Source organism: Diaporthe amygdali (assembly GCF_026229845.1).
Source record: "Diaporthe amygdali strain CAA958 chromosome Unknown NODE_9_length_1275696_cov_64_842800, whole genome shotgun sequence".
NCBI classification, from domain to species: Eukaryota; Fungi; Ascomycota; class Sordariomycetes; order Diaporthales; family Diaporthaceae; genus Diaporthe; species Diaporthe amygdali.
Genome location: NW_026517029.1, coordinates 21597 through 46702, shown reverse-complemented (window position 1 = coordinate 46702; position 25106 = coordinate 21597). Strand labels below are relative to the sequence as shown.

At 55.7% G+C, this 25106-nt stretch overlaps 9 protein-coding genes across 9 annotated transcripts; 5 read left to right on the top strand and 4 right to left on the bottom strand.

Annotated features, from left to right (window-relative positions):
• Positions 1–60: 60 nt before the first annotated feature.
• On the bottom strand, positions 61–1194 carry J7T55_012818 (uncharacterized protein; the record flags this gene model as incomplete). Its single annotated transcript, XM_053141446.1, has 1 exon — positions 61–1194. The coding sequence occupies one exon, from the start codon at positions 1192–1194 to the stop codon at positions 61–63; it is 1134 nt and encodes a 377-aa protein (XP_052995167.1).
• A 1413-nt stretch (positions 1195–2607) lies between these two features.
• Positions 2608–5095, top strand: J7T55_012817 (start control protein cdc10; the record flags this gene model as incomplete). The annotated part of the gene is made up of 3 exons (XM_053141444.1): positions 2608–2640; positions 2720–4451; positions 4503–5095. 3 exons carry the CDS (start codon positions 2608–2610, stop codon positions 5093–5095), a joined length of 2358 nt encoding a protein of 785 aa, XP_052995166.1.
• Positions 5096–5892: 797 nt separating this feature from the next.
• J7T55_012816 (uncharacterized protein) lies at positions 5893–7344 on the bottom strand (the record flags this gene model as incomplete). The annotated part of the gene is made up of 5 exons (XM_053141443.1): positions 5893–6010; positions 6114–6176; positions 6251–6812; positions 6885–7024; positions 7085–7344. The coding sequence occupies 5 exons, from the start codon at positions 7342–7344 to the stop codon at positions 5893–5895; spliced, it is 1143 nt and encodes a 380-aa protein (XP_052995165.1).
• Positions 7345–8130: 786 nt separating this feature from the next.
• Positions 8131–10293, bottom strand: J7T55_012815 (FYVE zinc finger; the record flags this gene model as incomplete). The annotated part of the gene is made up of 3 exons (XM_053141442.1): positions 8131–9472; positions 9614–9909; positions 9991–10293. The coding sequence occupies 3 exons, from the start codon at positions 10291–10293 to the stop codon at positions 8131–8133; spliced, it is 1941 nt and encodes a 646-aa protein (XP_052995164.1).
• An 889-nt stretch (positions 10294–11182) lies between these two features.
• Positions 11183–12037, top strand: J7T55_012814 (siroheme synthase; the record flags this gene model as incomplete). The annotated part of the gene is made up of 2 exons (XM_053141441.1): positions 11183–11287; positions 11357–12037. The coding sequence occupies 2 exons, from the start codon at positions 11183–11185 to the stop codon at positions 12035–12037; spliced, it is 786 nt and encodes a 261-aa protein (XP_052995163.1).
• Positions 12038–12299: 262 nt separating this feature from the next.
• Positions 12300–13916, bottom strand: J7T55_012813 (siroheme synthase; the record flags this gene model as incomplete). Its single annotated transcript, XM_053141440.1, has 1 exon — positions 12300–13916. One exon carries the CDS (start codon positions 13914–13916, stop codon positions 12300–12302), a length of 1617 nt encoding a protein of 538 aa, XP_052995162.1.
• A 2412-nt stretch (positions 13917–16328) lies between these two features.
• Positions 16329–18617, top strand: J7T55_012812 (peroxidase catalase 2; the record flags this gene model as incomplete). The annotated part of the gene is made up of 1 exon (XM_053141439.1): positions 16329–18617. One exon carries the CDS (start codon positions 16329–16331, stop codon positions 18615–18617), a length of 2289 nt encoding a protein of 762 aa, XP_052995161.1.
• A 2138-nt stretch (positions 18618–20755) lies between these two features.
• J7T55_012811 (uncharacterized protein) lies at positions 20756–22438 on the top strand (the record flags this gene model as incomplete). Its single annotated transcript, XM_053141438.1, has 7 exons — positions 20756–20812; positions 20874–20916; positions 21112–21318; positions 21378–21456; positions 21523–21779; positions 21997–22178; positions 22424–22438. The coding sequence occupies 7 exons, from the start codon at positions 20756–20758 to the stop codon at positions 22436–22438; spliced, it is 840 nt and encodes a 279-aa protein (XP_052995160.1).
• Positions 22439–23189: 751 nt separating this feature from the next.
• Positions 23190–25106, top strand: J7T55_012810 (uncharacterized protein; the record flags this gene model as incomplete). Its single annotated transcript, XM_053141437.1, has 4 exons — positions 23190–23211; positions 23440–23925; positions 24019–24760; positions 24905–25106. 4 exons carry the CDS (start codon positions 23190–23192, stop codon positions 25104–25106), a joined length of 1452 nt encoding a protein of 483 aa, XP_052995159.1.

Here is a 25106-nt window from a genome sequence, read left to right as displayed (position 1 = left end):
AGATACACATACAGATACATAAGAGGATAGGCAGAAGACCAGGCGCACAATATAGCTTCCCTAGAGACGCCTGGCCCTTTTCTTCCCCGTCCTGATAGTATCGGGGGCCCCTTCAAAGAAAACGGCATGTGTTGCTGCCGCGACAGGGACATCCTTGGCCACCTTGCCCCAGACGATGTCCCACTTGCCCTCGACGCCGAGCCTCGCCTCCATGGTTGGGGTCATCTCCCATATCTTGGCGAACAGCCGCCTCAGGAGCCTAGGTGTGTACCTGTGGAGGCCGATGGCGGCGCCCTGCCCATGCGGGCCTGGCGCCTGGTGACCAGTGCGACCACGATGTGCTCTGGAGCTAGGCCGGTCGACAGACCGCACGGGCTCGGTGGCGTAGGCGTGCCAATGCCACCGTGTGCCTGCGGCGTGCGTGCTTGCGGCGTGGTCATCGTGCAGTGGTGTGGCTGGCAGGCGCCTTGCTGGCATGTGGCAGAGCGCGATGCTGTCGGCGTGGCCCAGAGCCAGGGCACGCAGGGTATGCCAATCAGTGGCGGGCAGGGGGGGCAGGACACGGTTGATGAGGCGCACGTACTCCTTGCGCAGCTTGCTCCGGGCCAGGGTGGCAGGCAGTGGCCTCTCCCAGATGTTTGAGTGGGGCAGCCTGGCAGCCGGGTTGGTCTGGCTTGTCTTGATGTCGGGCCTAGGGCTATGGGCAGGACCGCGCTGGGCCTGGGAGGAGGCGAGGGCGCGCAGCTTTTGAGTGTCCCATTTGTCCAGCCAGTCCGCGGGCCGCTGGGCGAGAGAGCCGTCCTTTGCGATGTATGTCCTGGCGTGTGCATCCTGCACGATGGCGGCTTCTAGTTGGGCGGAATCAGCAGGCGGATCGCGTCGCAGCAGGGCGTGGACAAGCAGCCTCCTCCTGCAGCCAGTCCTGCCGAAGACGAGGAGCAGGATGCGGTGCAGGTTGTCAACAAGGCCGCTGTTGGCGCCGAACAGGAAGCGGGCGTGATGTCGGGCTTGGCGGACACGGCGTCTTGTCTGTGGGGAGGCGGGCTCATCGGCGGCGTGCCTGCGGAAGCGGGAGACGATCTGTTGTCGGACATATGGCTGACAGATGGGGGGCAGGTAGGATGCCTGGCGGAGGAGGTCGCGGTAGATGTGGAGGGTCTGGGCAGCTGGGGCCAGGGTGAGGGAGCGTCGCATAGTCGGCCTGCCTGCCTGCCTGCCTGCCTGCCTATATTTCTTTCTGTATATCTGTATTTCACGAGAGGAATTGAGGAGGGTGGATGGGTGAACGGGTGGAGAGGATTTGGTGACGGGAGGTTTTGGATGTTACCTTTTAGACGGTGTTTTTCTGTACATAGATACTGTTCCTAAGGTAGTCTACAGGAGTCTACAGGGTGCATGGTGTCTACAGTAGACTATGTACATGGTACATGGCACATGGCACAATGCAGGGATTGACCAACCGACGCGTGTGGTGGGGGCGGAGAGTGGCCCGTGCCTCACCGGCCACACGAACTCCGCACGAAACCGACACGTCCCAGGGCCCCCGACCTCGACCTGCAGCCCATGCACGCACTCAGACTTAGACTGGATAGTCTACCTAGGTAGACCAGTGGTAGACTACCAGTAGGTGTGCAGTACATTTCACTCAACTTTCCATGCACACTCAGTCACTCACTCACTCACTCGCTCACTCACCTGACCTCGCGCCAGCAGAACATTCTCACCTCCCTCTCCCTCTCCGCCTCCTCTCCTCCCCTTCCCTCCTCCCTCTCGCTGCTGGTGCCACGGCATGAGACTTCTTCCACTCGTACCTGTCCAGCTTTAACAGCGTCTCGTCTCGTCTCGTCTTGTCTCGTCTCGCCCGTTCGCGAGCCCTGGTAATTGGTCTGGTCAGCCCCGTCTGCCCAAGGATACTCTACCTTCGCAAGCGCCGCGCCTTCTGACTCTCGACCCGACTCGAATCCTCCCCCTCACCCCCACCCGCCCCGACTTCGACTTCGACCACGACTTTTCGACTTTTCGACTCTTCGACCACTTTTCACCAAACAGACCTCCTATCCGATCACGAATACCAGCCCGGCGCGCCTTTCAGACTTGCAATTTGCATTGCATGGTCAAGGCCGTTGTTAACCGTCCTGCCTGCCCTCGGGAGACCGGCTGCCACCCGACAAGTCGACAAGCGAGAACAATTCATTGTCGCAGCATCAATGGGCCTCGGCGCTAGATACCTCGTTCAAATTTCTCAAGTACCTAGGTATGGCATCCATCAACTCTCACCTCTGACCGGTCAATCGTGGTTCTCCCTTCTCACTACCCTCTTAGGGCGCCCTCGCACAGCTGATCCGATCCGACTCGAGAGACCACGCGCCGCGCTGTCGCAATAGCCATCCCTTGCACTCCGCCTCTTCCACCTCCTCGGCCAGCAACCCGACAGCATTCTGCCACCGCCCCGTCGCTCCCGCCCGCGGATCAATGTCCCAGCCATTCCTCCAACAGCAACACCTCTCCGCTTCCCAACAATCTGCCAGCTTCAGCATCAGCCGGCCTTCCTCCTAGCCCGCAGCCACCACCGCCATCCACCAGGTCGCAAACTCCCTATCCTCCGCCATGGATGACGACCACCTCCCACAGATCTATTCTGTCCGTGAAACTCCTACCCCAAATTCCACTGTACCCACCGCGCACTGCGTGGCCGACCCCACTAACCGTGTTCCTGCAGTCCGTCTACTCCGGCGTCGAAGTCTACGAGATGGAAGTCAACGCTGTCGCAGTCATGCGCCGTCGTCACGACAGCTGCCTCAACGCTACCCAGATCCTCAAGGTTGCCGGCCTGGACAAAGGAAAACGCACAAAGATCCTCGAGAAGGAGATCCAAACTGGCGACCACGAGAAAGTCCAGGGTGGCTACGGCAAATACCAGGGCACCTGGATATCCTATGACCGAGGCGTCCAGGTCTGCCGCCAATACGGCGTCGAGGACCTCCTCCGGCCATTGCTCACCTACGACATGGGCCAGGACGGCACGGCTGCGGGCCGTGGCGACCTCAACACCCCGACCAAGGAGCAGGCCATGGCCGCCCAGAGGAAGAGGCTCTACAGCCAGCCCATCAACAATAGATCCAACAGCATGTCTGGGACATTCTTCAAGAACATATCCTCTACCGCCTCCAATGCCGTCGCTGCCATCAGCAAAGCAAGGCTCGACTCACCGGGGCCCAGAAGCCGTGGTGGCCTCTCGAGAGCCCCCAGCTTCAACCGCCAGCCCTCCGTCTCGATGCAGGGCGCGGACGACTTCCCTGGCAACTCGCAGCAGAGCTTCACTTCTGATCACACCAGGAATGGCGACTCTGCATACTCGACACAGCGCAACAACGCGCAGTCATTGGGTATCGACGGCGCCGAGCCTCCTAGGAAGAGACCGAGGGTCGCGGTCACGCCGGCAGACAGCTTCGGCCAGTCGCAAACCCAATCGCAATCTCAGTCGCAACCCCAGTCGCAATCACAATCACAATCGCAGAGCATGTACATGAGTGTCGACAACTTCCCTGGCTCACCCACCGAGCCCAACGAGTCATTCATCTACTCTCAACATGGCCTGAACGTACACCAAGCCGAGGACCATGACGGCGTATCTCCTCTTCCACCTCTACCCTACGATGAGTCTGTGGACACTGAGGCCACCCGAAAAACCCTCCTCACCCTCTTTGCAGAGCCTATGGAACCTGATGCGTTTGAGGAGCTACGGTCCTTGACCCCATTGGAGCTGGACATGCCCATCGACAGCCAGCAGCATACCGCCCTGCACTGGGCCGCCACTCTCTCGCGCATGAGCATCGTCCAAGCCTTGATCAAGCACGGAGCCAACCCCTTCCGAGTGAATTCTGAAGGCCAGACCGCCCTGATGCGCGCCGTCATCGTCACAAATTCTCACGACAACTTCTCCTTTCCCGAACTGCTGGATCTGCTTGGCCACACCCTTGAGGTGGCAGACAATAAAGGTCGCACAGTACTGCATCATGTCGTCGTCACAAGCGCCATCGAGCGTCGGCATGCAACGAGCAAGTACTACCTCGACTGTCTGCTCGAATGGGTCGTCCGCCAGGGCAGCGCCTCGAGCAGTCAGGACCTCGCTGCGAACTGTACCGGGCCCCCGTCAACCAACGCCCACAAAATAGGGCTAGGTCGATTCATGATCGAGGTGGTCAACGCCCAGGACAAGGCCGGCGACACGGCACTGAACCTGGCTGCTCGAATATCGAATCGCAGCATCATTTCACAGCTTCTAGAAGTCCATGCGGACCCTTCAATACCAAACCGAGTCGGTCTAAGGCCGGTAGATTTTGGCATCGGCGAGCTGCCCGAAGCAGGTGGAGATGTCGAGGACGTGGCAAAGAATGACTTAGCGGCGAGCACCCAAAGGAGCAAGGAGAGTAGCGATGACATTGTGACGTGTGAGTCGCGTGCCTTGTTACCCTATCAGACCATTTCTAATCAATTCACAGCTATGAAAGACTTGCTGGGAGAAACAGCCGCAATCGCGCAAGAAGAGTTGAAGGCGAAGCAAGAGACCCTTGACGAGCTCCAGACGGCGCTGAGAGCGAACTCGTCAAGGCTCGCGGAGACGCGGCGCAGCCTCGACATCGTCAAGGAAAAAGCAAAACAGCAGCAAGTCAACCGACAACAAGTTGCGAACCTCTCGCGCGAGTTGGAAAGCCTCCAATACCGCATGGGCCACATGGACAGCGAACAGGCTGCGTCACAGAGCAACTCTGCCGCAGCTTGGGAAGACGAGCTCGAGAGGGCGTTGGGCACAACCGGCCACAAGGCCGCCTTACCAGATGCCAACATCCTCCGTGCGCGCCTGAAAGCAACGACCGATATTCTCAACACAATGAAAGACAAGGTGTCCAACCTGAAAGGCACGAGCCGAGACATTGAGTACAAGTACAGGCGCCTGGTTGCCCTAGCGGCCAACTGTCCCGAGAGCCAAGTCGACGACTTACTCGAGGGCTTGGTTCGGGCCGTGGAAAGCGAGAAGGGAGAGCTCGAGATAGGTCGAGTGCGGAAATTTCTCGGTGGTGTCGACGGTTCATAGGATGCCTCTCCTCCACAGGCCGAGACCTAAGTGGGCAACAATCTCATGCCTTACGATGCGCTGTCAAGCGGTGACTTTCGTCACACTTGCTAATAATGTGGGATTTTTTATGTGCGGCTCCCATGAGTGACATGTGCCTGGCTTGGGTATAGCAGTTGCCAGAGCACGATTGTTACCCCCCTGCTTTTGATATTCGGCCCCGGGAAAAGGGGGGTTGGGGGCAGGCGGGTCACCCTTTTGCATTGATACCATTATTACCACTTTTGTCGTTGTCATCCAATTTTGCCGTTTGTTGGCATCATGGAGATTCCATTCAGGTGCCTAGCCGCATGGGGCTGATCAAGTAGCTGAGTTTGAAAGAGCACGAATAATCAAACAATCACTGCCTAGATAGCCCGGTTGTTGACACACTGTGCTGTCACCCTTCGCATCATCATGTCCACACATCTAGGGACCTACACGACAAATCCATTAACATGAACAACGCTGCTTTTTACATGGTCGTAGGCTTAATTGCTTAGCATCTTGCATCTGTATACAATACTTGTGTATGGTCAATTCTTCAAGCCGAGCCCCATCCCATTCCTTCACCTTTGCAAACTGTCTGTGCTCTTCAAGACATTGCCAACCAAGCTTTGAACAGGAAAATATCAAGAGTAAACGGCTCGCTTTTGCAATACCATGTCATGTGGGAAATTGTCCTACGAGAGGACGATGCTTTCAAATAGATTATGATGGATTTCTAGGTACAGAATGCCCGAGTCCGCAATCCCACGCATGGTAATAGACACACAGTTTCAGTCGTGCGCAGTACGGTTTTCGAAGGGTTCAGCTGGCCCCGTGCCCACGTGGCGCACATCTTCTGTATCCGTTGCCGCAGATGACCGTTGTCCCTCTATCTGTTCGTCCGAGAAGCTAACGACGCAGCATCGTGGCCGCTACGTGAGCAAAGGCTTTAGCAGACGCGGGGCTGCTAGGTTTGGTGAAATTATTGGACAAGGAACCTGCCCAATCTGACTTCCCTATCCCCGCCTTTGACTTTGTCTCAACCTCTGTCTTGGTGCCGGCCTCGTAGGATGGACTTGAGATGGCAGAGGTTAGTGTTGGAGGGCACAAAAGATAGCGTGTGGCCTTGCCATCAAGAGAAATACTCACGCAAAATTACCCTCTGCATCGTCGTCGTCGTATACAACGTCTTCCAACCCTTTGAGAGGATTTTCCCGGTCATCATCGGGCAAACCAGGAACATCATCGAGCTGTGTCTCACCCTCGCATTCGTCAAGATCTCCGTATGGGGAGCAGAATTGGACGATATGGCTCATCTGACCTGTGATCTTGAGGGCGTGCATGTGAAAAACGAAGTGGATTCTCCAAATGTGATTGTTGCCCTCGATTAGGCTGAAGGCATCAAACTTTGTGTTTGTTCTGGTGCCCTTGGCTGCGGTCTGGTAACAGCATAGAGAGTGCTCTTGTTTGCATCTGTGATGTGTTGTGTTCTCATAAGTTTTCGGGAGCATGGTCGCGAGTTCCGGGGATCTGATGCTCTCTTCACAGGGAACACTCTTTGCCTCAAGCCCAAACCAGTCGATCGGCTCTTGGCTAATCTCCGACTCGATAGAAATCTCACGGACGGCTCGGGGATGAGGAACGCGGATGCAACGACCACTGGCGCCGATGCATTCAAGGCATCCTTCTTCAGTAACAGTGACCAAATCGCCTGTGGACGGAGGTCAGCCCTGGAAGAGATGTGTTTGATCAAGCCTACAATGACAGAGGCTTCCCTACGCACCCAGGTCAAACGGATGCTCCGTTGGGACTTTTGAGCCACCAGGGCCACAGTCACAGAGGAGGTAGGCAACATTCTGACTGTGCTCATCCTTCCCGACAATGCGGCAAGGACCGCAGTAGTCGCTCATGAAGTTCAACCTCCTGGGTTGACGCAAACCATCAGCTTCGTGTGTACACGTCATGCTAGGGTCATATACTTACTCCTTCACACGGGCCAGTCCCGTCGTGTCTCCATGAAGGCTCAGATTGTTCGCTTGAGAGCTCCGTCCCAAACATTGGCCAAGGTCCACCGATGTCAGCATAGATTTCCCGGCGGCCTGACATTCTCCGTGTAGCACGCCATCGTTGAGGTCGATTGACAATTCGTCACAGGCATCGAGAATGCCAGGGCCAGCTTGGGAATCAGCCGCTTGAACCAGAAGAAGGGCGAGGCTAGTGCCAAAAGACTTAAAACTCTTCATATTTGCGATGGCTTAGGTGATGTGCTGGGAACCGGATTTTGGAGTCTCGAGGATGAAAGAGATAGGTAGTCGCCTGGTCGGCAGGGGCGTCAACAAATCCTAGGATACTGAGGGCGACAAGTGAGTTTCAAATTATACGTTTTCAAGTATTCTGGAGAAGAAAACCATCGCTGGCGTGAATGTGGTGGCTCAGCTTGCGGAGGATGTGGTGATTTTCTTTTGGGAGAACAGGAGATTGGAGCAGTCGAGCTCGGTATTTATCTCTCGGACTGTCTGTCATTGGGGCAGCGCCTGCCTCTTGGATCTTCCCACCCAGATGGACGGAAGGAAAGAACAGAGCGCTGGTAGCATACATAGCCTCCTAGGTACCTGGGGTATGTAGATAGGTAGGTAGCCAGGCACTTGAATGGAAGCCGGTATCGAGCAGGCCAGCCGGTTTCAACCGGGGGCAAGGACCTCAATGGACCTGCTAGATGCAGAACTTGTCCAATACTCGAGTCCAGATGGAAAGTGCTTGCATTGTGGAAGCAAGGTTGCCTACCTAGAGCATTGAACTAGGATGGATATAGGTGTGTGATGATGGAATGTAGATGGTAATCCCGGCCAAGTAAGTGCTTAAAGATGATCTGCCCTGAACGCCCACGCTATGCCCCAAGTCCCTCTTCTGGTTAGCTGAAGATGTTGCATTGAACTTCCTCAGCACAAGTCCGAATCTTTGTGCTCGCCGACTCACAAGTGGTGGTCAAGCAGCACTTCGATCTGCGACACTGTGGCTGCCGACAGGCTTCACGCAGTTGCCCCCTGGGAATAAAACCCCTCCCACCGGTGTTCCACGCCGTCCACGGCGTTGCTCAGAGCATTTATTTCGCGGTCCAATTCCTCCACGTTCTTGTTCAGCGCACTGACCTCCTCAAATCGTCTCGATGCGCGTGCATTATTCACCATCTCCTGCACAAGGAACCTCTGCTCCTCCAGCACAACCAGTCTCTCCCGTAGTTCCTTCTCCTCCGTCTCGAGCGCAGACACTGCTGTGCTCGTTTCACTCGCCCCGCCAAGGCTGGCCGTCTCCGAGCCAGGCTCGGCAGACTCGCCTTTGCGCAAGGGAGAGAACGCCCCAGGCACCGAACCAGAGCTGCCGTGCCGATCAGTGGCGCCCAGGAGCCGCCGGTGGTTACCAGAGCCGCCCGGATTACCCAGGTTCCTCTTCAGCATGCTGGGTAAGCTCTTCATGGGTAGCATGTACGTGTGCAGAAAGGAGCTTGCGGCTGTGTACACGTTCTTCTGAAGCCTGAGCTGTGTGGGGCTTGCGGTCTTCATGTCGCGGATCCGCTTTGCCGCGACATGATATTTTGCAAAGCTATCTGTCAGTCTTTTGCGCAGTTTGTTCGCTTCTTGGATCTGTGCGTGCGATGGCGGTGGTCGGTCCAGCGATAAGTCATCCTCTGGCGGCTGGAGTGCCACGAGCGCCCTCTGGAACGACGGCATTAGAAGTCGGATGCCGCGCTCAAACTGGCGAAGTGTCTCATAGGCCCTTTGATCCGGCGGCTTACACAAGACTGCGTCTTGAAAGTCGCGCTTGGAGAATATCGTGTGTTTGCAGTCGCGGCACATCCGCACATCGACACTGATGTGGTGACCCTTGGGTGTGTTGGGCTTCTCGTTACCGGTCCCGTTGGATAGTGGCTTGTTGACGTTCAAGCCAACCTCACTAGAGCAGCCCGTCTGCAAATCTGCACAGACAACTCTGCCACACATCCGGCAATGATGCCTCCTGAAGGACCAGGAGAACTCCTGCTGGCAGAATGGGCACCGGGGCACGTTGACATCTTCCTCCCATGTCACAACAGACTGCTCGAGCTGTTTCCGAGCATTCTTCTGTCCGGCTAACGTCGTGACTGGCGACAACAACCCCCCTCCACCTCCAACTGCCTCGTCAGGAGGGTAGGCCAGCAGCTGGGTCAACTTGGTCAACCGCTTCTCCAGCCTCTGGATTTCGAGGTTCTGTCTCTCCACCTTCCTCCTCCTTGTTGCGACAAAAGCATCGGTATGATCCACCATGACACCGCTGTGATCGTTGTAACCCTCTCTAGACTTGTAGCAAGTCTCGCACACTCGGCACCAGTAGCCCCTAGTGGGTTCGTGATTCGCGGACCTCGAGAGTTTCATTTGATACAGGGTATGTATCTCGCAGAACAGCCTGCCACATTTGCGACAATTGACATTGCCGTCGAGGGCCCCCAAACTTTTGCCGCACGAAGGCTCAGTACACCTGTCATTTCCAGTCGACCGTTGCCAGTGTTTTCGTGTCACCATCTCGTCTGGGTCGACAACGGTATCGAGCGGTGGCCTGGGCCCAGAGATGCTCGGGGGCGGTGCGATGGGTTGCATCTCGTTTGGCTCGAACACTTCGAGGCCTCGTAGTTTGGAATTGATCAGCGACAGCGGCTGGAAGCGCTTGGCCTTGAGGACCTGCTTGTCGAACCACGTCTTGACCTCATCCTGTTGCACTTCAGGAAGCTCCTGGTGATTATCATCGATGTGGCGGTTGAGTTGGAGCAGCGTCAGCTGTACACAGGGGCGGTTCAGCATTCATTTCCGCAGCAAGCCATTCTGGTTTGGTTTGGGGGCAGGGGCCGGTATGCCTACCATCTCCTCGTCACATATGGGACACACCAGCCTCGCGCTGGAGGCGCCGGCATCGGAAGGGCCGCCGATACTGATTCTGGAGGCAAGGTCCTGGGGCCCAAAGTCGGCGATGGGGGTGGATGATGAGGGCGGGGAGATGGAGTTTTGGGAGGTGGAATAGTGGTCGGTAGAGGAGGCGTCCGAGGGCGCATAGGGGCTGGTCTCTCGAGCCCGCGGCTTTGATGGTCGAGTTTGAGGCTGGGGCGGTGCAAGACCTTTTCCGTTTCCTATGATCCTCCCTCCCCCGAGCTTCCGGGCCGACATGATGGGCGTCGTGTCGGTGGTGACGATGCACCGTCGGCGGGCTCAAGGGACCGGATTCGTCAATCGACGGGGGGGCTGCAGGGGGGTGCGTGATGTTGCGAGAGGTTCGCGACAAGGTCACATGGTGGCTCTGCTCTTCACCGGCCAGAGCAGAACAAATGCGTGGACAAAAGCGCGCCTGGGCTGTTTATTACGTTGTCGGCGGCGGCGGCGTCCTCGTCCTCGTCGTCGGCCTCGTTGTCGTAGTGGGTGGGAGGATCCGGGATGCGAGGCTCAGCAGTCTGAGGTGTTGGAACCATGAACCTTGGTGGCGCCTCCGTGCATTGCCTGCTTGTGCCCAGGCGTGCCAGGCTAGTATCGGGTACCTACCTACGTGAGCAGTCTGCTCCTGCTCCTGGGTATCGGGGTACCGAGTACCGAGATTGGTGCGTATGGTGTATGGTGGGTCTCGACGGCCCAGTGCCGGGATCGCCTCTCTCAATTCGGAGAGTACCCAGCCTGCCCAGCCTGCCCAGCCTACCACTGCCTATGTACAGTACTGTATCTAGTCTACGTAACAGTAGTCACCTAGTCACCTTTTTGACAGTGCAACTATGATGTTGCATCCAATCAATCCGAGGCGCAACACGATCTTTTCGAAAAGATCCGCCGCAGAAAAAAGAAAAGGAAGAAAAGGACGACCTTCTTGTCTCAACCATATCATCCACTCTCGCCACCTGACTTCTGCTCCTCACCAGGTGGCGGCCTTTTGAGGTTATTCATGACATTTTTGATGCCCCGCCCCCTCCCAACTGACAAGCTTCCAGCACCTACGCAAGCAACAGCGGTCCAGGCCATACCTCTCCACAGCCCTGCACCTCTGCAGAAGTCTTGACAGGTGACTGGCACTATGGGCTCAAGGAATGATCATTTCCCCAAGGTCCAAGGCGGAGGCAGCCTGATTCTCGCCTGGCAAATCAAGGCCAAGAATGTGCTTGTCATCGGGGGCGGCGAGGTAAATGAACCCTACCACTACCACCGGGCCGCTTGTCCCCTCCAGCATGCCTGACTTCTCCTTGCTCAGGTCGCAGCCGGACGCATCCTCAACTGCCTCGACGCCGACGCCGCCGTCACCGTCATATGCCCCTCGTCCGGCCTCAACCCAGAAGTCGCACACCGCGTCTCGACGGCCCAGGTCACCCACATTGACAGGAAGTTCCAGCCGAGCGACCTGGACCCGGACAAGAACGTAAACATGGTGCTGACGGCCATCGATGACCCAGAAGCCTCCACCCAGATCTGGAAGCTCTGCAAGGAGCGCCGCATACCCGCCAACATTGCTGACGTCCCACCCGAGTGCGACTTTTACTTTGGCAGCGTCCACCGCGACGGACCCTTGCAGATCATGGTGTCTACCAACGGCAAGGGCCCCCGGCTGGCTGCCTCCATTCGCAAGCAGATCGCCGCCACCCTTCCCAACAATGCCGGCGCCGCCATCGACAAGGTGGGGAAGCTGAGGGGGATGCTGCGGAAGATCGAGCCCGGCCCTGAGGCTGTCAGCAGCAGGATGGGCTGGATGATCAAGGTGTCCGATGCCTACAGCTGGGAGGCTTTCTGTGACCTGACCGAGGAGGACATGGAAAACCTGCTGGCTTTCTACTCCAACGGCGAGGTGCCGCCATTGGACCTTTTGAAGAGCATGAGAAAAGATCCTACAGGCGAATACGTTTTTGACGGGTCGTTTGGGTTCTCTGTTGGGTGCTGAGCTGTGCCAGCTGCCATGTGCATGTCGCGCAACATCGCTCACAGCATTTTCCTTGCTCTCGGAACGTGATACCCATGGTGAAATGTGGCGAAGCACTGGATGGATTTGAAGGCGTTTGGGGTCTTGCATAGATTTTGGGTGTTCACATCAAGTATCATCCTCTCCTTCATTTTTTGCGCATTGTCAGGGTGGGGTGGAGGCGGGTGCCAGCAGAGAACGGTTACCACATACGCAGTCTTGTTCTTGCATTGGGTACATTATTTTACTCCCGAGTCCACAAGGGCATCCCCGGTAGCGTCTCGTATGGTAACTTCACAAGGGCCCTGTTCAACAGCACATCCAAGACCCCCCATACAGCCCTCTGTATGGTATCTGGAATCACATTGTCACCCTCCATGCTTGGAGCCACGCCGAATAGCTTGACACGGCCCTCAGACAACACAAAGCCTCCACAGGCGATCTTGGATATCCGCACTGCTGGGTGGAACATATCCAGGGAGAGTTGGTGCTGAATGTACTGGGCCAGCGCCTCGGTGAATGGCTGCGATGAACCAGACCCCAGCCTGCTACCCGAGTGCTTCGAGACTGCAGGCCGCTGTCGCCAGGCCCAGCCCTCCTCATCCTTGTCACCTCCCAGTTTCCTGCGCTTGGCCTCCCCATAACAGTCTTGATCCCCCTCGCCGGACCCCTTCCGCCTGTCCCCAGCCCGGCTTGAGGGATTGTCTTGCCCTGCTATGCCTGCCTTGCCTGCGCAGATGAAGCGCCGAAGGTCGGCACTCGGGATGATGACGTCGATTGACTTGACTCCCAACACGGTTTCTGATGCTCCGGAAGCATCATCCTCCTCCCTCTCGGTATGCTTGTCCAGAGTCACGCCTTGCTGCTGCTGCTGCTGCTGCTGCCTCGGCCGCAGCCAAGTGTGAGATCGCATGACCGTCGGGCTGTAGAAACCCAGCGTGATCACTACATCTTTGGGAGAGTAGGCATTGGCATGGACTCCCAACTCGCCCGCCCACGTCTCCAGGGCGCGCACCAGGCTTCGACTGCCGAGACTGAGGGCACTGATGCGACAGTCGAAGGTGCGGCTGAGGAAGCCGGTGATGGCGGCTTTCAGAGGTGCGGGCATGCGCAGTAGCAGGAGGGGCAGGTGGAGGAATTCAGGGTCGTTCTCGTCCGGCCTGCCGTTAGCGAAGTTGGACAGAGAGCCGGGGGTCGCCGCGTCTTCGGAGTTTGCGATGCCCTTGGGTGAGGGCAGCAGCAGCGCTGCGCACTCGGCATGCTCGTACTGCAGTGAGATCTGCAATGCTCTCCTCTTGCCAGGCGAAGCCGGCACAGCGGTGCTCGTGCTCAGCCCAGACATGTCTCCGGCTTCGTCGTGGGCCGAACTCCCCATGGCCGGCTCGGGGTCGGCGTCCCGTTCGTTTAGCGACCTTGTTTGGCCTGCATACGACCCGACCAGGCTGTCGAGGGTGACCCAGGCAATGGCGACAGCCTCTAAAGCGCCGGCCCTCGCCATAGCGCCATCATCGCCAGAGCGATCCAGTCCAACCTCAACACCTCTAACAACGTCGCCCACCAGGAAGTCGCGGAGTCGGCGGGACAGGGTGTGTATTCGATCTTGTGTGAGAGGCTGGGAGCCGATGTAGAGGGGCGACAGGCGATGGGTGGAAAAGGTGGTGTTGAGGAAAGGGGATAATCGGCGGGCGTCATCGTCGGCAGAGATGAAGGAGGTGGAGGGATGGGAGGGCGAGGAGGCCTGGACGTTAGGGTGGGTAGCTGTGTCTGCGTTTGTGGTGGTGTGTGTTTTGGGAGTGGGCGATGGAGGAGGGCTCTGTGGGCGAGAGGGGCGGCTGCGCTTTGGCGGGCGCCCGGGAGGCATGATCACAGGCAGCAGTGAATCAATAAAGATGACAGACTGTATTCCATTGACAAATGACACGTAGCAATCAAGGAGGAGAGACAGCAATGTGTCGGTCAAGAGTAGTCGGCGCTGCAATTCAATATTGGGCGGGCCGTGGCGTCGCGTCGCGTCGCGTCGTCTCTTATCGTGTCGTATCGTATCGTATGGTATCGTATGGTACCCTCGCGTGCGGTGCCTGTGCCCCTGGCTAGCGATGTGTTGGGCAGTGGGAGGTAGAAATTTGAGGTTTATGCGACAATCCAGTGTATTGTCCACGGACAGATGTTTACGCGGTAGAGTCTGGCAGGATGCTGGTGAGGGGTGCTGCGTGGGAAGATCTGGAGTCGCTACATACAGCTCGGTGGGGCGGGGTGGCAGGTGGAGGGGACCGGGGTGAGCTCGAGACAAACAGAAAGGGGTTCAGAACAGCAGAGACAGACACATTGACACATCGGTCCTGGGGGGGGACCCTCCCCCGCATTGCCCACTCACCCAAACCTTATTTGACAGCACAGCAGGGCGGCCTGGGTGGCCTGGGTGGCCTGCAGCCAAGCAGCCGTGGCAGCCATGCAGGCAGTGCGTGACCGGTACCGACCTCGGGGGTTTTGGTGTGCAGGTACCCATGTACCCAGGTATCAGCGTCATGGACTTTTCCTCGCCATCCGGATATAGATGTCATATCAGTACCTAGATACGCATTAGTTGCTTTGGGGGCTACCCAGGCAGGTAGCAGACGCCTGGGCTGAGATCTCACTGCCGCCAGGCAGGCTGATACAGCAGGCATTGGCGGTGCACCCCTTCGCATGTTTGAGGGCACGGAGTATCGCCATCTCCAAACTCACGTTGCACAGCAAGTACCTCGCATATACACAGCAGGCTAGTATATTGCAATGAGGAGGAGAGTGCCGAGTGGACGGGGTTTTTGGGGAACGAGGATCGATCGAGTGGGCGGCAGGTGGGGTAGAGGAAGGCCTGGAAGGAGCCGGGTAGGTATCCTACTGTAGGCGGGGCGGGCAGGTGGGGTGGGTTGAGCCCCGCCAGATGCAAAAGCTGACTCGGCAACAACGAACCTTGCTTGCCGCTAGCATGCGATCATCTCCATGTCCATCTCCATCTCCATCTCCATACGTACACACGCACAGAAACAGTACATACAGTATTATACTTGCTCGTGCCGTTGTCCTGGAGTGGGAGTGGCAGTGACAATTACAGCTGCAGGTGCAGGCAGGCGGGCAGTCAGTCAGTCTGGTGGGTGTTTCGAGAGGGGAGGAGGCCACGCAATGTCTACAGTATTTTGTGTGTGTGTGTGTGTGTGTGTGTGTGTGTGTGTGTGAATCATGCCTCGGAACCCCGAACATTGTGGCATCATGGTCGAGGCCCAGGCCGAGCTATCTCCGCGTGTGCAGTGTACCTACCAAACTACCTAGGTTGGTAATGTATGCACTACAGTAGACTACACAGTAGCGGCGTGGCCACAGGATGGCGTGGCATGGCATGGCATGGCATGGCATGGCATGGCATGGAAAGATGGGCACGGATGGGATGGGCAGCAGAGGAGAGGGGCGGCACAAGGGCATGAGGGGGCAACCCTTGTTCCCGCATGTTCTCTGCCCATCCCACCACGTACGGGAGGGCAGACGGTCAACTGTGTTGCAACAGCCGCGACCGTCCGTCGTCTCAGGTGGCCCACCAACCACTTGGGGCACGTTGATTTCCAATTGCCAACTGCCAACTGCCAGGGGCCAGCAGACTCGACTCGACTCGACTTAGCTGTACCATACTCGCCCGCCACACACCCAAGCTCCTCCAAGCTCCTCCTGGCCCCCCCCCCCCGGGGCCCGCCGCCCAGCACCAGCAGCACCAGCAGCACCAGCAGCACCAGCAGCACCAGCACCAGCTCTCTGACATTGGCGAGTGTTTCGATGCCGAGCTTCTTTCCCTGCCAGGCAATGCCATCACGTCTGTGACGAGCACGAAGACGACACCCGCCGTCGCTGCTGCTGCGGGGTCGGACCTCCCTCCTCCTGCCCTCTGCTTGCTGATTCGCCACCTCTGGCCTCCTCCTCGTCGTTCCCAAACTAGCCCCTCCCTCTCGTCTCTCTCTCGCTCTCGCCTCTGCCTCGCCTCGCCCGTTTATATACCCCCAGGCCGGCCCCCCGCCCGTTTCCCACCCCCTCTTCCTCCGCCATGCTGTCGCACATAGCAAGATCTCCATATCTCTCGGCGAGGAGAACTATTAGCCTCAACTTAGGTCTGACCCCAAGTCTCACTCTCACACTCACACCCACACACAACCGCCTGTCTGCCGCAAACAACCCCGCCTTCACATTCCGCCATCGTCGTGCCTTTAGCCCTTCAGCCCACCTCCCGCTTGCTCCAACAACCGTCAACATGGGCAGCGTCGAGCAGTGTCCACTGCACTCCAACGTCGCTGGCGGCGGCACCAAGAACAAGGACTGGTGGCCCAACAAGCTGCGCCTCGATGTCCTGCGCATGCACTCGGCCTCGTCCAACCCCAACGACAAGGACTTTGACTACGCCGAGGCCTTCAAGCAGCTCGACTATGCCGCCCTCAAGAAGGACCTCCACACCCTCATGACAGACTCCCAGGACTGGTGGCCCGCCGACTACGGCCACTACGGCGGCCTGATGATCCGCATGGCCTGGCACTCCGCCGGCACCTACCGTGTCTTCGACGGCCGCGGCGGCGGCGGCGACGGCCAGCAGCGCTTCGAGCCCCTCAACAGCTGGCCCGACAACGGCAACCTCGACAAGTCTCGCCGCCTGCTCTGGCCCATCAAGCAGAAGTATGGCAACAAGATCTCCTGGGCCGACCTCATGCTGCTCGCCGGCAACGTCGCCCTCGAGTCCATGGGCTTCAAGCCATTCGGCTTTGCCGGCGGCCGCCCCGACACCTGGCAGGCCGACGAGTCCGTCTACTGGGGCAGCGAGACCACCATGTTCCCCGAGGGCAATGACACCCGCCATTCCAAGATCCTCAAGGAGCTCAAGGCCACCGGGACCATGCAAGGCGACTGGTCCAAGGACACCGACATTCATCACCGTGAGCTCGAGGAGCCCATGGGCGCCACCCACATGGGTCTTATCTATGTCAACCCTGTCGGTCCCGACGGCATCCCTGACCCCCTCGCCTCCGCGAGGGACATCCGCACCACCTTCGGCCGCATGGCCATGAACGACTACGAGACTGTCGCCCTCATTGCTGGCGGCCACGCCTTCGGCAAGACCCACGGTGCTGCCCCTGACAGCAACTGCGGCCCCGCCCCCGCCGGTGCCGAGATCAACGAGCAGGGCTTTGGCTGGCAGAGCAAGCACGGCCAGGGCAGCGCCGGCGATGCCATCACCTCTGGCCTCGAGGTTGTATGGACCACCACCCCGACCAAGTGGGGCAATGGCTACCTCACCTCTCTCTTCAACAACGAGTGGGAGAAGGAGAAGAGCCCTGGCGGTGCCTGGCAATGGGTGGCCAAGGGTGCCGAGGCCAACATCCCCGACCCCTTCGACCCCAGCAAGAAGCGCAAGCCGACAATGCTGACGAGCGATCTTGCATTGCGTGCCGACCCCGAGTACGAGAAGATCTCGCGTCGCTTCCTCGAGAATCTCCCAGAGCTGGAGGACGCCTTCGGCCGTGCCTGGTTCAAGCTTTTGCACCGTGACATGGGCCCGCTGTCCCGCTACCTCGGCCCCGAGATTCCCAAGGAGGACTTGATCTGGCAAGATCCCGTGCCCAAGGTCGATCATCCTCTAGTCGACGACAAGGATGTCGCCCAGCTCAAAAAGGACTTGTTGTCCGCGGGTGTGGCGCCTGACCGCCTCATTGCAACCGCCTGGGGCGCCGCGTCGTCCTTCCGAGGCAGCGACAAGCGTGGTGGCGCCAACGGTGCACGAATCCGCCTCGAGCCTCAGAAGAACTGGGCCGCCAACAACCCACAGCAGCTGCAGCAGGTCCTCAGCGCCATTGAGGGCGTGCAGCAGCAGTTCAACAGCTCCGCGTCTGGTGGCAAGAAGATTTCGCTGGCCGACGCCATCGTGCTTGCCGGTACCGCCGCTGTCGAGAAGGGAGCCAGGGACGCCGGCCACAATGTCACAGTGCCCTTCACCCCGGGCCGCACAGATGCCACGCAGGAGCAGACCGAGGTCGACTCCATCGACTACCTTGAGCCCAAGGTTGACGGCTTCCGCAACTACGGCAAGTCTTCTGCACGCGTCAAGGTCGAGGAGTATCTCGTCGACAAGGCGAACCTTCTCAGCCTGTCCCCACCCGAGCTGACCGTCCTCGTCGGTGGTCTGCGCGCACTCAATGCGAACTGGGACGGCAACCCCAATGGCGTCTTCACAAAGCGCCCTGGCCAGCTGACGAATGATTTCTTCGTAAATCTCCTTGATATGAGCACTACTTGGGTTGCAAAGGGTAATGATGGTGAGCTCTGGTCCGGTGTCGACCGTAAGACGGGTAGCGAGCGGTGGACTGCTACTCGCGCCGATCTGGTGTTTGGCTCTCACTCCGAGCTCAGGGCCATTGCCGAGGTATATGGCAGCTCCGACGGAGAGGCCAAATTCATTCGGGATTTTGTCGCTGCATGGAACAAGGTCATGATGCTCGACCGGTTTGATGTCAAGGGAGGTCAAAAGGCCGGAGGTGCTGGATACAGACTGTAAAATTGAGCCAAGTACGGTGTGTCCACACCGATGCCAATACCTGCATGCAACGTTATCAGGACGGGACAGCGACTGTGGTAGTTGAAGTCGCCCATTGTATCTCGTTGTTCTCCGCACTGTACGTTAGATTGAGACAGACAGAGAGAAACCTTCACTCATGTTGTCGGAAGTTGTCAACAGAGCAATGGACTTCCCGGTGATCGGAGTGTGTGATCATACCAGAACAGGACCGGACACAGATTTTCGAATCACTTCGCGGCAATAGCATGATTGTGTGCGGCCCGGTTTCCGAATCCTGCCCGATACTTTGTCCACGACTCGCTATTCTCCACCCACCCTCAGGTGGCGTCTCTTGAGCAACATGCTCGGTCCAGAAAAAAACGCAGGGGGGAGACATGAGTTGGCAACACGTTTTGTTCACAACCATTAGCATATGCTAACAATACCCAGTTGGTGGCACCAGTGAAGATGTCTGTCTCGATGAACAACGTACAAACTGTTACCCCACCGGTTTGGTTCTCCAGGTCTTCATACGATGAGGAGCCCTTTTCCACCACTTGCCCAACGTATTAAATAGGGTCGTATCCGTGAAAGGCTGCTTGGCGGTTCTCTCGCTCTGCTACATGCTCTGCTGTGAGTGAGACCAACATAATCAAGAAGCCTTGTCAGCCCGGTCACAGTATTTCTAACAACGCCATGAGACTTTCTATAAATCTTCGAAATACAACCCAAGCTCTCTACCCACTCGAGTACATCATAAAAGAAAGTGTTAAATCACCTGATTGTATTTGTGCTTTAAATTTCAAGATAATCTGCGCATGTGTTTGCAATTTACAATTGTTCTTTTGTTCAAGTTAAGAGGCTTAGAGGTTTAGGAAGGGAAATCAGGAGCCTAGTTTAACATTTTGTTTGTGAGATTTTTTAATTCTCCCAAGTCAGCTTATTCCTACCCATGAGGATCTCTTGTACATACGGCCCAGCATCGGCCTATTACGCCACCGCCTATTTATATATTGCACGTACTCTTTTGCTAGATGAGTAGATGAGATACCTGGGTGGAGCCCTGCAGTTCTCAGGCCTATTTTCGATGACTCAGTCCAAAAAAAATCTGGAATATTTCTGGCCATGAGCAGGTATTCTATCAGTTTCGAACAGGCACTGATATATCCGAGCGGCTTGCGAAGTAGCTCAAGGCGTCCTTAACCAAGTCCAAGTGTAGAAAATACCGTCCGTCAAATGCAGGCAGAGAAAATGGGTCCGATATAGAACGTTGTCTCAGTCTCTGACACGTATGTGTCATGCTCTTGCACCAACCAACATTCTCTAATGCAAGGAATTTAGCATTAATCCCATGACTACCTAGACATACACCTCACTTCACCTGTGTATCCTGCGCGATATCGGAGAATAGCGAGAAAGCAGGTCTCATGCGGTGTGAGTTCCACTGAGGCTATGAGGAGTATATTAATATGCAAAAACACATTGATCACTCGAATATTGGCGCGTACGCAGCATTCCCCGTTACTAATTATGCAGGGACAAATGCTAGGGAGTTTGCAGGAATTTTACGAGAGCAGCGCACACAATTCTGTAATTCCCTAGGACCTTAAAAAGAATCTCTCCGTTAACTAAGCTGTATTCATCGGAAGTTCCATCCACGGATATGGTCATCCAGTGTTCTACCTATGTGGCTTGTGTGACTAGCTCCAGTATTGTCTGAAGCTTGATTAATGTGACCGATAGTCGTGCCTCCCATCGCCTCGAGAAGATTTCGAGTAAGCTGCGAGACCACTGCTCCCTTAAGACGCGCACAGAAGTTTCGTTGAAATGAGATTCTAAATTGGAAATGCTCGGCCGAAGTGGAAGTCTATGACGGATTGTCCCTTGTTGAGAAGATGTGCCGAGGGGCGTCCTCTTCCGTGGCCTGTCACCGACCGGCAAACTCGGGGTAGTGAGAGGCCGAGCTTTAATGACGCGACAATTTGAATCCACCACCATTCGTGCAGTTCAAGCTTGGGTGCCGCCCCCCCCCCCCCCAAACAGCTGGATGGCTTATTTGCTCTGGTATATATTTCCAAAGGGCTGGACTGACCCCAAGCCGAGCTATTATAGAGAACCTCCGTTATTGTACATTCACAATGAAATATCCTGTTCTCTTCGCCTGTCTCCTGCCAGCAGCCGCTGCAGCCCCGCGAGTGAGTCTCAACCATGCAACGCTTTTATGCCTTTTCAGGTGTCTAGCTGATCCAAGTCTAGACTGCCGAGCCAAATACAGTATGGCTTTGTGGTGATAGTACCAGTAAGCAATTTTTGGATACAAATTTAACCCTTCTAAGAAGAGACATCTGTCATGTGTGGTCTGTTTCACCACCTGTCCCAGTCATTTTAACCGTTGCAGCCTCGGAGAGGCTAGGGCAAGTGGTTGCCTTATTCCTCCCCATTTTCGCAAACACTTCTTCCTTTGTGCTTGTTCAGCTAACTCTAAATGCTGCAGTGGCTCCGGGTGGGGGACACAACGGAACCGAGGGATGGGGGCAGTATTTGCAATATTCCCTCGATTCATCGAGAATGAGGGTGAACAATTCGGCCTATGCCGGGAGAAGCGCGAGAACTTTCACTCGAGAGGGACGATTTCAAGCTATCTTCGGGAAAGTCCAGCCTGGTGACTGGGTAGTGATTGAGTTTGGGCACAACGATGGTCGTAAGTTGGATCTAGGACTGCGGCATTTCGTGAAACGGATACTAATCCTGCTCCATCAGCTGCTGATCCTGCGAATGACGCGAAGAATAGAGTGGATTGTTTGGGGTTGGGTGCCGAGACTTGTCCTGTTACCTACGAGTAGGCCGGGTTTTCTTGATACCTGTAGAGCTTGTACGGAGTTCTTAACGTCTGACACACCAACAGTAACCAGACCGAGATTGTTCAGACTTACACGACATACCTACATAACGCCAGCTCTACCTTCCTCGCCTTGGGCGCCAAGGTTATCATCTCGTCGCAAACGCCTACGAATACATACAACAGTGTCGACGACGAGTACTCCTGGGTTCCCACCATTTACGAGTGGTATTCCTGGTACATTGTTGACTCGCTGGGTGGTCCAGAGCAGGGCGTGTACTATGTCAACCATGGAGATTATGGTGCCCAGGCACTCAAGCTCAGTAAGCAGCTTTCTGATACATTTTTGCCTTCTCCAGAGAAGAAATATCTGCTTTATTCATAGTTTGTTTCACTACTTGCTTTGCTCATTTTCCAGCTCGTCAGACCACAGCGTTTTAGACAGGCAATGTGTCTATGATGGCTTGCTTCGACTTAGACTTATTTTTTCGAGAAAAGCTTCTTCCTTGGTGCTTTGGACGCTAATCCTGAATGCCGCAGTGGGCAAAGAGACAGCGAACGCCAACTTCCCGATGGACAACACACATACATCCCCCTGGCTAGCAGACACATTTTCCAAGGCCTTTGTGCTGGGGGTGAAATGTGGCACATCGCCTTTTCAAAACTTTGTGGTCAATGCAACCAGTCGCTTGGAGGGCGATCTCTTGGGAACCTGCGAACAGGTGAACCACACCTTGCCGATCAGAATGAGAGATACGTTTCCTCCAATAAGATCTTAAAATATGATCCCGCGTTAAATATCAATGGGCGAGCCTGCCTCAACGCTACTTATACAAGCTATTGAACTTTTTGGGCTTGAACTCGGCATCCGAACTCATAGGAAGAGACATCTGGAGCTGGAGGCTTAGCTTAGTACCCAGATAAGGATAGATGGCGAGCACTAAGGCGCGATGGAAGCTTGTTACAGGACCGCGACATGTGAATGAACCAGACCAGTACAGATTATTCCGATGTATCCAAACCCCATGTCAATCAAGTATACTATACTTGTCAGTAGTTCATGTAGCTCTTAAAGTTTACAAAGGTTCGCTTGATATTGCAAGGCTAATGCAGGACCAAGAATACTTGATATAAATTTTTAAATTAAATACTTATTTTTTTATTCAGTTGAAAGCATTTAGCACTTACCAGGTAGTTATATCATCTAAATAATTCTCACGCAGGAGTCATTATCTTCCCTTGAAAGTTCTGGTCAATAAGCGGGATCTTTCGCTTACCTACGTATTAACCAAGGCCGGGTTGTGTAGGTCATTTGCCGACGATGGGACTGCGGGGTAAAGGTCCCTGATCCATGGTTCTTCCCAAAATACGCATACCACGTAGTACCATGATCAATACAAGGGCATTAGTTGTCCCGGCCACTGATGTAGGGTCCGGATCTGAATTGAAGTAGGCCGACTGGCTAAACACACACTGAAAGATATATCAAAACACAATACCCCTCTGCCGTTCTCCCCCTTTTGCTGACAATCAGTGTCAGCAACACGATCCAATTCGCCTCCCAGCTTGCCACATTCGTCGATTGTCGTTGGAGTCGAAATTTACCCACCTGCACTCTGACTTCGGTGAAAGCCTCTGGCACGCCTTGGCAATCTCAAGTCTGGGTAGCAAGGTGGTCAGAGGAGGGCTTGTCTATTGAAGGCGCCTGAACTGCTTCACTATCACCAATCAATATGCTTTCCGTACACGTCGATGGTATGGTCGGCCTCGCTGACGCTCAAAAAATTCTCCGCGAGACTTCCACCGGGTTGGCCATTGTAACAACACTTTTTGTGTTGATAGGATGTATAGCACTTGACTACACGCGAATGCTATGGCTCCGCTCAAAGATGGTGCAGTGCATACCCCATGCTGTTGGAACACCCTGACACGAGCCGCTGACTTGCTTCACGAAGCCTCCTGGACCACGACCATTTCCTATAGTGGGTAATACGTTTATGCTGCCTGATAATAAACCGTGGTTGTGGTTCGAAGAGCTCTCCAAGGAATACAACTCCCCTCTCGTGACCGTGTGGATAGGCAGGAACCCAACCGTCTGGATCAATGATGCCTGGGCGGTCTCAGACCTCTTCGAAAAGCGCGCGGGAATATACTCCTCTCGGCCAAAGATGCTGGTTTTTGCAGAATTAGGAGCGGGGCAGTCGAATTTGGTCAATCAATACACGTTTGAACCTGAACAACGAGCCAGATGGCGTCTTCAGAGGAAGCTGATGCATCATGCTGTTGGTGTACAGGCTGTGCGAAAGTATCGTAGCTTTCAGAATGATGAGAGTCGGCTTGTTGCGCTTGACTTGCTCAATAAGCCGGAGGACTACGTAAAGTATTTCGAGCGATATGCCACCAGCGTGGTGAGCATCATTGGCTTTGGGAGACGCGTGGAAAGTAGCGAGGACCCCATCATCACAGAAGGTATGGAAGTGCCCTGCATTAACGTGTACCTATTTGTCGAACTCGCCCCGGTTGCCCGCTTCCTGGTTCGAGCCTCTAAGCTAATGTTTCTAGTGATCGCTGTGATGCAACTGGCAGCAGAGCTTAATGTTCCTGGCAAGACGTTCCCAATGCTGATGGAGACGTTCCCATTCCTGGCCAAATTTCCCAACGCCATTGCCCCTTGGAAACACGGTCTTGGCCGCAAGAGGGGACGAGGTTTCTTCTACGCGCTGGCTGAAGAGGCAGCGATGAAACCCGGGCACGACGATTCCTTTGTCAAACACCTCTTCGCCGCGCGGGAACAGCATGGCCTTGACGACGAAGAAATATCTTCTCTCAGCGGGAATCTGTTTGGTGCTGGGGCTGACACGAGCAGTTCCACTCTGGTCACATTTGTCCTGGCTTGTTGTGCTTTCCCTGAGACATTGAAACCGGCGTATGAGGAGCTTGACCGTGTTGTCGGGCCTCATCGGAGCCCGCACTTTGATGATCAACCGAACCTTCCCTACTTGAATGCATTCGTCAAAGAGGTTTTCAGGTGGAGGTCTGTTGCAATCATTGGAGGGCAACCACACTCCCCTACCCAGGACGACTTGTACAAGGGTTGGTTGATTCCGAAAGGGACGTGGATCCAGGGCAATGTGTGGGCCATCCATCACAATGAACGCGAATTCCCGGATCCCGATAGGTTCAATCCAAGGAGATATATGCCTGGAAACCCAGAGAGCAGACCGTTCCCAGGTGAGAGGGGCTACATGACTTTTGGCTGGGGAAGAAGGGTTTGTTCCGGCCAGGCGCTGGCCGAGCAGGGTACGTGGGTCACAATTGCAAGGCTTCTGTGGGGTTTCCGAATTCAGAAGAAAAGACGGCCCGACGGGAGTCTCTCTGAAGTGGATATATTTAATTACACGTGAGTACAGTGGATGACCATTGAATATTCCAGCTGACGCCGAGGTAGGAATGGGCTCAATATGCGCCCTCGGCCCTTTGAGTGCAGTATTGAGCCGAGGACGGAGGAAATCCGCCAGACAATCAATCGCGAGGGTCAACAAGCTCTGCAAGATCTGCAACAATATAGCGGTGAGAGTCAGTATAGAATGTCGACATTTTATCAGCGCAATGATCTAGCAATGAAGATGTTTGGAGATGGGGTGAAGTAG